Below are 12,715 nucleotides of genomic sequence, written 5' to 3'. Positions count from 1 at the left end.
AATTTAGTTTCCCAACTGGTAAATGAAAATTATTTTCACGCATTGGGATGTGTCAAAAGTCTTGATTAAAGGAGCACCTGGGTGGCTCAGTTGGTTAAGCATCTCTTGGTTTTGGCTCAGGTCACAGTCTTATGGTTTCTGAGTTTGAGCCCCAAAAGGGGCTCCACGCTGATGGTGGGGAGTGTGCTTGGGATTCTCTCTCTCCTTCTCTCTCTGCCCCTCGTGCTCTCTCTCTCTCAAAATAAATAAATAAATAAACTAAAAAAAAGTCTTGATTAAAGTTTGTCAAGTATTTTTAAACATATAGATAAAAGAAGTTATAATGAGGAATTTATAAAGAAATGTGTTGCCTTAGCACCCTCACAGAAGTAAAGATTGTATATGTTAGTTGATTTTTGCTCATCACTCCCTTTCCTTTTCAAATAAATTGTACTATTTCTGCATGCATCTTTTCAAAGAAAAACAACCTTCTGCATTAGAGACCAGAGATGTCTCTATCCTTTGGGGAGATTAGTGTTTAATCTAACCCTACCTGGAGGCCAAGAATCAAGATCTTTCTAAGACTATGATTGGAAAAGAATAGTTTCTATCATATTAAGACCAGGCGAGAAATCAATTTGGAGAAAAAGAAATGCAGAAATTCATTGGGGAAATCCTGGAACAAACAACTTCTGGCTTCAGACACCGATGTTATTCATTCCCAGAAATGTAAAAATTGATTCCAAATTACATTTAAGTTATAACAGTCAATCAGAATTAAAATACAACAAACTTTAAGAGGAAAAAAATGAGAGAGACAAATCAAGAAACAGACTTTTTCTTCTTCTTTTTAAGTTTATTTTGAGAGACAGAGAGAGTGAGAGGAGGAAGGGCAGAGAAAGAGGGCGAAAGAATCGCGCTGGCTCCTCACTGTTAGTACGGAGCCTAATGTGGGGCTCAAACTCATGAGCCGTGAGATCATTACCTGGGAGCTTAATTGACTGAGCCACCCAGGCACCCCAAGAAACAGACTTAACTATAGGGAATACATTAATGGTTACTAGAAGGGAGGTGGGGGGGGGGGTATATTAAATAGGTGATGGGGATTAAGGAGTGCACTTGTGATGAGCACTGGGTAATGTATGGAAGTGTTGAATCACTATATTGTACACCTGAAACTAATATAATACCATATATTAACTAAATTTAAAATTAAAGCTTAAAAAAATTAAAGCTTAAATGAAAATATATAGCAAACTTTATTTTTTCTCTTAAATTTGAGTTTACATCTGACTGAAATCTCATACATTCATGCTGTTTTTGTCATTTCATGTATTTTTTCTATATATAAGCTTTTTTGTTGGCTGGAGGGTAGCTGGATATGGTTGTGAGCTTACCAGTTTTGGAGCCTATATATTTTTTTTCCTTTAACAGGAATATCTTAGAGGATGTGGCTGTGTTAGAAATAGGGATGTTGATGTACAGTGTGTTGTTGGATGTCCTGCATCTTTCCAGCCCCCACACCCCTAAGGGTGTGACAAGTGTGGAGAATAACTTTACTGGGAAGCGGGCCGAATGAACAAAATGAAATGAGAACAAGAGCGTTCTCTCAGTTTAGCTTATGCTCCCAGAGCAAGACAAGAAGCAAAATAATTTTTCACTTTATTTCATTAATTATGGTCATCAGTACATGTGACTTCCATACAGGCACAGACCTTCTCATATCTTTAATTAATTAGGTAACACAGGCCACTGGATGATCAGAACACTTCCCCAGGAGGGTACAAGGAAAATGACACGGGTCAGTACCCAATCTCCCCTCCATTATGCCCTGTTAGGAGGGGTAAAACATGAGCGAGGTAAATACCTGAGTTGTGAAGAAGTGAGCGTTTGGGGATTGCCCCCAGATTAAAATGACCCTCGGTACACTCGGTAGTACAGACTGACAGTACAGAACACCTCTCCAGTAGAAAGGAACGACGGGAAGCCGGTATAGGACTTACCTGGGTTTTTTTTCCTATGGTTAAACGTCGGGAGCTACGCAGCCCGTGGCAGCGACAAATGCACGCGCAGGCTCCAATCTAACACACCGGGAGAAGAAGCAATAGTGGCGGCGTCCGGAGGGAGGGGGAGGAGGAGAGGGGAGCGCGGCGGCGGCGGCGGCGGCAGCGGCGGCAGCGGCGGCAGCAGCACTCACTCGGGCTCTGTTCCTCCACCCATAGCCTCCCGGGCCTGCGGCCTTTACCCTTCCCTTCCTTACTCCCCCCACTTCCGGGTGACGCCCAGGCCGGAAGCAGGGCCTGAGACGCGGAAAGAGGGACGCGTCACGTGAAGGGCAACGCGAGCCCTAGAATCAAGCTTCTTCCGCCCCCTACTGCCCTTAGGCTTACACGCAGCCCCTGGCTGAAGTCTTTGGCGTGGCAAGAGAGCCCTCCAACCCGGTCCATCACCAGAAACAAAACAAAACCCCACCAAAGCCTGTGTCATCTAACCAGCCAGAAAGTGCCATAGACCTCCTTGTAAATCATCTTGTACATAGTTCAGCCTTTCCCAGCATGAAATTAATGTGCTGCTGATAGACTGTGTAGCTTAACTCCAGATGCAAATGCCAGAACTATGAACTTGCATTCGTCCTCCCTTCAAAAATGATCTTGGGATGCCTAGGTGGCTCAGTCGGTTAAGCGTCCAACTTTGGCTCAGGTCATGATCTGGTGGTTCATGACTTCGAGCCCTGCATCCAGCTCTGTGCTGACAGCTCAGAGCCTGGAACCTGCTTCAGATTCTGTCTCTATCTCTCCTTCTCTTTCTCTCTCTCTCTGCCGCTCCCCCGCTCACACTCTCTCTCAAAAATAAATATTTTTTAACAATTTGTAAAAAATGATCTCAAATTTTTTTGACTTTTTATTCATGCTTTTGAATTCATAATCTTTATGTGTCAGTGCGTTACAGTTGGGGCAGGCATCGCACCTCACACTACCTTCGATATCACCATCCTAAAGCTCCCAACCACTTGCCCATTTATCCATTCACTTGCCGATCTTCTTAAAAACCTAGAGGATTCCACAGATGTAAAGATATTAGACTATCACCATGAGTTCGGAAAGAAATGAGATGCATAAAATGTAGCAAGACCATGCAATAAATAAGCAATACAGAATTTGAGAAAAACATACTTTTAATCCTGTTTGCCCATTTCAACATTTAAAAAACGGCAAAATCCTAGGATTTTTAAAACTATGAACATTAAGAGGTACAGGCTCCCTTTCACTAAATTAAAAGTGAGATATGGTCTTTTCATATTTCCTTTCATTGAATATCTGTCATAAGATATAGAGGGAAATTATAGATTATTTTGCATTTTCAACCCAGTTCCTGGGGAGCACCTGGGTGGCTCAGGTGGTTAAGCGTTGGACTTTGGCTCAGGTCTTGATCTCACCATTCATCAGTTTGAGCCCTACATTGGATTCTCTGCTGTCAGTGCAGAGCCCGCTTCAGATCCTCTGTCCCCCTCTCTCTCTGCTCCTCCCCCACTTGCACTCTTAAAATTAAAATAAACATTTAAAAAACCCAGTTCCCATAAAAGTATCAAGTCCAATAATGTTGCCAAATTCAAACTAGTACACAAGGTATACATATTAAATTAATATTTGTAAAAGGCTTAGCAAAGTGCCACATACTAAGCATATTTAAATACTGATAAACTAATTTCCATGCCACCTGTTTTCAAACTCCTATTAAGCCTTTACAGGCCACTTAAAATCGCCCAAGATTTAAATTTTAGGCCTACAATGAAGTATTTCAGAAAGGATTATTCCTGGGGCGCCTGGGTGGCGCAGTCGGTTGAGCGTCCGACTTCAGCCAGGTCACGATCTCGCGGTCCGTGAGTTCGAGCCCCGCGTCAGGCTCTGGGCTGATGGCTCGGAGCCTGGAGCCTGTTTCCGATTCTGTGTCTCCCTCTCTCTCTGCCCCTCCCCCGTTCATGCTCTGTCTCTCTCTGTCCCAAAAATAAATAAAAAACGTTGAAAAAAAAATTAAAAAAAAAAAAAGGATTATTCCTTCTCCCCTATACCTATACACATATATGAAAAAATTATCTTCAATATTCCTAACCTTCCCAGCCATTTAGTTGTAACTGTCAATCGTGTACAACCTTATGTCACAAATTCAACCCCAAATTTAAAATCTTTAAAAATCACATGAAATTAAGATGGCTTTTAAGTGAGCTTCAAATCATTAGTAAGTTGGTTTGTAACTACAATATTAACAATTGTATTAAGCTTTCACAGAAATTCACTAAAAGGCAGAAATCGTAAAGCTTTATCAGAGTACCAAATTTACCAGCTAATTTTTATGTAAAGTTTATCGTTATGAGCTGCAACTCTCTTATCATGTACATCCTTAGTGATTGAGCCTTTCCCTTACTCTAAAACACCTCACATCTCTAAGTGCATAATCCCTAATCCCCCTAATCAGTGCACAAGCATACCAACAGTTTTTTTACAATTATTATACTGAGCTTTCAAATAGAAGGGAATATCTTCAGGAAGTAATCTGTTTTACAAGTTTTCTGGCAGTGAGCAGATAGTAGGTGCCCCCAAAATGCTTATAAAGTGATATTAAGATCTCCAATAGTCACAAGGGTGAGAACTCAATATCTGTGCCTCCACAATTACCACAGTACCTAGTTCTAAATAAGCTTAATAAATTTAAAAGAACAGAAAACATTGTGATATAATTTACGGTCAAATTAATTGAATTCATGATATTTCCCCTAATTTAAAAAATACTTTCTGGGGGCGCCTGGGTGGCTCAGTCGGTTAAGCGTCCGACTTCAGCTCAGGTCACGATCTCGCGGTCCGTGAGTTCTAGCCCCGCGTCAGGCTCTGGGCTGATGGCTCAGAGCCTGGAGCCTGCTTCCGATTCTGTGTCTCCCTCTCTCTCTGCCCCTCCCCCATTCGTGCTCTGTCTCTCTGTCTCAAAAATAAATAAGCGTCAAAAAAAATACTTTCTGGCCTTCAACAAATAACATTTAAAGGATTGGCAATGTTTCTAAAGTCACTTACCTAAATTCTTCAGACGAACAGATTTTTGATAGGAAGACTAATTTGACAACCTTCCCAATCTAGGTATTAAAACTTTCAGTGATGTTCTGGGATAAACTGAGTGTGTTTGTGAGAGGATAGACCTTTGAGTACACTAGGGAGGCTGCAAGGTCAGAACACTGTGATGACACTAACTAATTTAGGCTTCTACTACTGCTTCATTTCTGGTAGTGGCCATGGCAGTTTTATTTTATATTATTACTTTTTATTTGAGAGAAGACAGATTGTGAACAGCAGAGAGAGACACAAAATCCGAAGCAGGCTCCAGGCTCTGAGCTATCAGCACAGAGCCCAACAAGGGGCTCAAACCCACAAACTGCGAGATCATGACCTGAGCCACCCAGGCACCCTGGCCATGGTAGTTTTACAATTACTCATCAGGACAAGATTAAGTACAAAATAAAGTTTTAAAAGTCTGTTCAGACATGCCAACTACCACCACCAGATTTTATCACACAGAGAAACATGTATGTTGGCAAATGGACAAGTAGACACTTAAAAAATTTTTTTTTGCCTATAAGAGCTGGCAACACTTACCTGACAAAGTGGCACAAATCATATTGAAAATTGCGTATAGTCGTTAGTAATCCTCAATAAAAATTCAGTAATGAAGAGGTAAATAATCTAATGGAAAGTTAAAGCTTCCTTAAAGAAATGTTTATTTTACTTAATCACATCTCAGGGCTACATGCATTTGAACACTTTAGTCCTATTTTAACATTCTTTCTAAATATAGTGTTCATTCAAATTTTATCAAATATAGGCACTATTACATAGTTACTAATCTGCAACATAGTTTGCAAGGACATTCAACTGATTTTTCCTACTCACACAATGAAATTACTTACTGGCTTTGATGCATTTTGCCATGAGAGCATTCTTCTAGTATTTCATACAACAGGTAAAAATTTTTCTGATGTTTGGTTACACATACATCCTTACCTACATACATCAGGTAAATTTGGCAATTCCTAAAAGCCGCTTACCTGATAACTTATTTTAGGTGAGTGAATTTAGGAATCTCTAATTTAGCTAACATAGATTACTCCACTGAAATTCCATTTTCTGCTTATTTGAGCACTATCAACAAACATGAGGCTTTTTACGCCTTCAGCCAAGGAATTAACAAAGCACCAATGTGCTTCAAACATTATAGATGTTTTCTTCAGTTAGCATCTTACACATAAAATCCAAAGTCATACTGAATTCAGGATAATACATGCATCAAAAGTTGGTATAATTACAGGATGCCAATAGGTCACCGAAAGTAGCTGGTTAAGTGACAATAAACCATATTTGACAGATCCTTTCTTTAATAGCATCATAAACATCCTAAATAAATATAATGAAAGATCCAAAGCTCTAAGATGAATGTGCCAACGGAGCCAAAGAGCTAGCTAATCTTCAGACATCCTAGGAGTTCATCTGATAGGACCACTCTTCCCTTGGGTCTGGTGACACCCCAAGTTCTCTTGGCAGGACTAAAAAGGACTTAATTCCAATTCCAAATATACATATAAATTAGAGGTAGAAAGCAGTATGCATATCAATATCTGGGCACTCAAAGATGACCTAAAGTAACTCTGAAATCACTTATTCATGAACTATAAGCCTACTATAAAGTTGACTTCCAGGTGATAGCCAAATTTTCCTTTCAAAACACCTCATAAAGAAAAATTATTTAAGAAATTATAATGCATCTTCCTTTAATAGTAACACAAAGGTTAAATAAATGAAAAGTGATCAAGCTTGGTTTCATTACAAAAGAAACAAAATGACAACAAAGGTTTCAAATATACTTTATTTCTTCAATCAGGCCATATTTTAATGGGTGCACAGTGCTTTTACTTGGCATCAATTAGGAGTTGGTTTTGAAACAATTCATTATTATACCAGCTGGGATGACTACTGATCTCTCCATTCCTTTGGGGTGACTCTGCCAACAGGGGACAGGTTCCATTCTATTCCAATTTGTGTTGCTGTCTGTAAGAATTAAAATGCTATCAGTTATAAAAGTTTAAACCAGAGTCTACTCTCCCGTGGAGACCATTTCTTAAAAGTGACAAAGGTATTCTACTCTATAGGTTAAAAACACACAGAGATTCAGCTGGGATATATAGTGCCCACTATGTAAGCCAAACCCAATTGCTGTCCTAATTCTCCAGAGCAGTACTCTTCAATAGAACTTCTGGAGATGAAAGAAATGTTCTAGATCTTCATTGTCCAACACAAGAGCTACATATGGTTACTGAGCAACTGAAATGTGGCTAAAATGACTGGGCAATTGAATTTTTAATTTAATTAACTCAAATTTCTACTTCACATTTCTGTAACATCTCCTCAAAACATTGCTTCACTCAACCACAACTACCTAAATACTGCCAAAGAGCACTTTTGTAATATCCTTTCAAGGAACACCACTCCAAAAGTGCCCCTGATCACACATTTGTTCAAAATCTATTTACTCTTCTAATTAAGTAGACACACCTATTTAATAGTATATTTAAGGAAGGTTAAAACAAGAATAAAAAGCCCCATTAATAAATATCTTTGTTTATTAAGGTAAGGATTTATACGTATCTTTTAAGAACAACATATATTTATCCCACTTTTAACCAGCAAGTATATAAACTGGTAAGCAGATTGTTATATGTAAGATGTAAAAAACTATAATAGTGAAAACAAGTCACTTTTACATCTCATCCATCAAAAATGTTGTACTCTGTTCAGAGGGCAGAACTTTAGAAGAGAAACTGATTAAGTGAAGGAAGGTGACCCAAGATGGTGAAAACCATGGAAACCACATAACAAAAAGTGATTAACAGAACTAAGGATGTTTAAGAGAAGATCCAGGAGACATGATAGCAATTTTCTAGTATCTAATGGTTGATACATGAAAATGGGATCAGAATTTTTTTGGCAAGAAAATGATGGGTAAAATATGAATGCTTAATGCTATGGAAGAAATTCCTATACTAGGTGGTTAATTACATCAGAAAATCTCTGAAGTCCCTCTGAACAAGAAATGTATACTACTATGTGAAAACATTTTGAATTCATGAACTAAATAGGAATGAAGGGGTGCCTGGGTGGCTCAGCCGGTTGGGCAACTGACTTCAGCTCAGGTCATGATTTCACAGTTCGTGGGTTCGGAGGGTTCACAGCCCTGCGTCGGGCTCTGTGTTGCCAGCTCAGAGCCTGGAGCCTGTTTCGGATTCTGTGTCTCCCTCTCTCTCTGCCCCTCCCCCACTCACGCTCTGTCTCTCTCTAAAATAAATAAACATTAAAAATATATATATATTAAATAGGAATGAAAAACATCTAATATAGAAAATTATCAATCAATAGTACTTACATAAGCCCATACAGCAACACAGAAAGTGGCTCCACTAGCTAATACAGCATTACCGTATTTGTCATGGAAATCAGGTGTCCGTTTCTGGTGGCTCTGCCTTGCCATTGTTTGCTGAATGCTTTGAACTTAAAGGAAAAAAGAAATACAGAAACATATCAATTATAAGGAAAATAGAACATGTAACTGATACTGCCATCAGGAAAGCAAAGGAAGTTAACTTTATAGTATCAGGCACTTCAATAAAATGTTAAAACATATTGTAGCTAAAAGCAAAGTAGCGTACTTTAAAATGCATCAAAAATAAGATGAAATGACAGATGTATAGATATGTGAGAAACCAGGGGCACCTGAAATGGCTCAGTTGGTTAAGCATCCGACTTCAGCTAAGGTCGAGCACTCTGCTGTCAGCACAGACCCTGCTTTGGATCCTCTGTCTCCCTCTCTCTCTGCCCCTCCCCTGCTCATCCTCTCTCTCAAAAATAAACAAACATTAAAAAAAGATATGTGAGAAAACAAATATATCAAAATGTTAATTGTATCCATTAACATTAATTTGTATCAATAATTAATTTGAATTAATTTGTAATTTGTGTGTGATCATACAATTCTTCCAACTTTTCTATATGTCTGAAAATTTTTCATAGTAAAATCTTGGGGGACAGGGAGTGCCTGGGTTGCTCAGTCAGTTGAGCAGCCAACTCTTGATTTCAGCTCAGATCATGATCTTGAGGTTCGTGAGTTCAAGCCCCATGTAGGGCGTGGAGTCTGCTTGGGATTCTCTTTCGGTCCCTACCCCACTTGTGCACTCGCACACTCTCTCAAAAATAAATAAACAAACATTTAAAAATTAAGATAAAATCTTGGGAGATAAAAAGGACAGGTGGTGTCAGTAACATTCACTACAAACCTCTGGAACTTGGCTCCTATTCATTAATTTGAATGACTTAAATTTTCACTAGAGTTTACTCTGCAGTACTCAACAACTTACAACATAAGTTGTAACTTACAATACCTTCAAAATGAATTTCAAATTAAAGCACACTAAATGCTTATGACCTTAAAATTACAAAAACAGGGGCGCCTGGGTGGCTCAGTCGGTTGGGGCGTCCGACTTCGGCTCGGGTCATGATCTCGCAGTCCGTGAGTTCGAGCCCCGCATCGGGCTCTGTGCTGACAGCTCAGAGCCTGGAGCCTGTTTCAGATTCTGTGTCTCCCTCTCTCTCTGCCCCTCCCCCGTTCATGCTCTGTCTCTCTCTGTCTCAAAAATAAATAAACGTAAAAACATTTTTTTTATTACAAAAACAAAACAAAACTAGAATAATCTTGATTTTTTTCAAAAACAAATGAATACCATGCTAAAAGAAATGGGGTACATGAAAATGTGTAAAACACAGATCCTGTCCTCAAGTAACCCCCTAAGTTAGAGGAGGATATGGGACACCCATACACAAACCACTGTACTACAAGTAGAATATTAGATAAGCACTTTGAACAGCAGGTAGGATTTGGTTACATAGATGTAGGAAAGGGAAATGTGAAAAACAGCAAACAAAGAAAAGCCTAGTATATTAAAAAAACAATTATGGGGGCACCTGGGTGGCTCAGTCAGTTAAGCGTCCGACTTCGGCTCTGGTCATCATCTTGTGGTTCTCGGGTTCAAGCCCCCAATCAGGCTCTGTGCTGACCTTTCAGAGCCTGGAGCCTGGTTTGGGATACAGTATCTCCCTCTCTCTGCCCCTCCCCTACTCATGCGTGCAGCATGCTTTCTGCCTCTTTCTCTCAAGAATAAACAAACATTAGAAAAGGGGAAAATTTAAAAAGTTATGTTTGCTTGAAGGACAAGGTATCCGGACAAGTAATGGGGGATAAAACTAGAAAGGGTCGTTGGTAGAGGCAAAGGTTTTTGAGCAGAAGGACATTAAAACTTTGCGTTACTATTATTTTAGTAGAATGAGTTTTCAAACTGCCTCTGGAGGCACTTAGGAGAGCTTGGCAAAGAGCCCGAGACTGGAAAACGCGTATTTCCGGATATTTTTTTTTTCTTCCGAAGTAACAGGTCCTTATTGTTTTAGATCCTCAAATGGCACTACTTATGTAATTGTTGCCCATTCACTAGCATTTAAGAATTTAATAGCTTCTATGTGATAGAATGGGTTATCTCAGGATAGTTATTTGGCCATTAATGATTTCTCCTCTTAACTGCCTTACAGGTTTTCTTTTCACCTTTAGATACACTTGGGATGAGCAAATTTACAAACATTTCACTATATATTCTGCTCTAGAGCAGTTATTAAAAAGTGAGCGTGTGACTTCCACATTGAAAAACAAACAAAACAACAACAACAAAAAAAACCTCCCTTTCCTGAGAAGTACAGGCCGTACCAGCTCAAAGGGCAAATAGATTAAAATTACCAAACAATTCTGCAACACCTCATGACTTCAACATTCCGGTAACCCAAGTGGATTTCTTTAGAACTCTCCTCTGTTAACAAGAAATTTCTTGGTTACCACCTATTGGTGATCTCATATAATCCTCAACAATGGTATGAAGTAGGAATTATTTACTAACACCCTATCTTACAAAGAAGGAAAATGAGGTTCAGAGAAAAATCATTTGCCCAAAGTGAAAGAGATAATAGACATGGCTTTTGGAATATTGAAAACCCAGTTGGGTAACTATTGTTTTGGTTATTGTCAAAGCTGCTTCAGTGTTTAGAACACAATCTACTAATACCTCTAAATGACTCTGTAAACTGAAAATAACAAGATGGCTCAAGAAGCAATATGGTAATTGCTTAAGGTCACTTTCAATGTAAAACCACTGCTCACATTAGTCAAGGTCACCTTCACTGCAAATCAAGTACGGAAATGAATTTTTCTCTCCAATGTAATACATTCTCAATACATAAGGCTGGTCTCAAAGTTCCCTGTACCTGCTTAACTTTTAGACAAGAAAAAAAAATTACAATTACTTTCGAATAAGCTAATATTCACTTACTAACCTACAAACTACATAAAAGCTGCAGGGCCACCATTTAGGCTGTCACCTTGCAATGAAACCAGAGAAGCTACATTTACAGTTTCCTTCCACAGTTACAGGAATTGGGAGAGAAGGTTCTTCTCTTTCGGGGTAAGTGCACCCTCAAAGCTAAAACTTACTAAGGGATTAGTGTCCACCAAGTGCCTCTTTCCCTGCAATTGTACATAACTGAATAATAATAAAAAAAACTGGGTATGCTATGACTCTGGTAACAGAGCGAGCTGGGAACCAAAACAGGAACTCTGCGTGATTAAGTTAATGCTAAGGACAGCTTTCCAATTACTTCGGGAGACTGCGCATTTAGAATTAGAAAGTCAGGATGAAGGTGGAGGGAAAGGACACGAGAAACCATGAGGACAAATTGATAAAATGCAGTTGGAAATTATTTGCTCACAATTTTTGCTTACCTCGGAGACGACTTAAAGCGTTTCTGGCCATAGGAAACATCCTGAAGCTGAAGACAGAACGGTGCAACTGTAGCTGCTGATTTGCCACAATTTGGGGCCAAGTCCCCTTGCAATGAGCCCTGAAAAACAAAATGGCTTTCTGCTGGATACTTTAATGAGATTTAATGAAATCTCGCGAGACCTTAAAAAAACCCTATAGAAATTGTAATCCTCTTTACAGACAGGAAGGAAAAAGCCTTTCTGGGAGATGTAGTTTCACGCCTTGTGAGTGGTGTACGATGGTATTCAGTGAAAAATGAGAGAATCCTCCCCCTGCCCCCGTCTTGGAGCCAGGTTTAGAGCTCTACAGAGAGCTAAGACAGTGATTTTAGGTTGACACATCCAAGGCGCTAGCTTCAAAATAGTGTTTCAGAGTCTTTGAGCCTGTATCTCGCTCCACATTAGCAGTTTGTTTGGGTCCCCCGAACTTCATTTCTCTAATTTTTTTTTTGTCTCCTATTACTACATACTACTTTGTTTAACTTTCAATTTTGAAATGATTTAAAATTTAGAAAAGTTGCAAGAATAGTAAAAAGAAACTAGTAATATGTGGATAAACAACGTCATAATTGTAGAATCTTGATGGTGGGTGTTCAGAGTACAGTTCTTTCACACTTTCTGTATGTTTGGATATTTTCATAATAAAATATAGGTGGTGAAGAGAACTCCTAAAACACCCATTGCCAAGGTACACCACTTGGATAATGTTTTGCCACATGTGTTCTCTCTCTCGCTTTCTCTCTCTCTCCCTCTCTCTCTCTCTCTCTCTCTCTCCCTCTGTCTATGGTGGGGG

General features: G+C 39.2%; 2 protein-coding genes across 2 annotated transcripts in view; both read right to left on the bottom strand.

Annotated features, from left to right (window-relative positions):
* The window catches only part of ATP7A (ATPase copper transporting alpha), a 159,697-nt gene extending 157,449 nt beyond the window's left edge, over positions 1 to 2,248 (bottom strand). The window contains exon 1 of the mRNA XM_049643998.1: positions 1,983 to 2,248. The gene's annotated coding sequence lies outside the window, so the exon portion shown is untranslated. The remainder of the gene's footprint in view (positions 1 to 1,982) is intronic.
* Positions 2,249 to 6,864: 4,616 nt separating this feature from the next.
* On the bottom strand, positions 6,865 to 12,023 carry LOC125931786 (cytochrome c oxidase subunit 7B, mitochondrial). Its single transcript, XM_049644004.1, has 3 exons — positions 11,884 to 12,023; positions 8,437 to 8,561; positions 6,865 to 7,064 (listed from the first exon to the last, which is right to left on the bottom strand). The coding sequence occupies exons 1-3, from the start codon at positions 11,921 to 11,923 to the stop codon at positions 6,987 to 6,989; spliced, it is 243 nt and encodes an 80-aa protein (XP_049499961.1). The 5' UTR covers positions 11,924 to 12,023; the 3' UTR covers positions 6,865 to 6,986.
* Between the last annotated feature and the right edge of the window lie 692 nt (positions 12,024 to 12,715).

This window comes from Panthera uncia, chromosome X (assembly GCF_023721935.1).
Source record: "Panthera uncia isolate 11264 chromosome X, Puncia_PCG_1.0, whole genome shotgun sequence".
Taxonomy (NCBI): Eukaryota; Metazoa; Chordata; class Mammalia; order Carnivora; family Felidae; genus Panthera; species Panthera uncia.
This window is presented reverse-complemented; position numbering and strand designations above follow the sequence as displayed.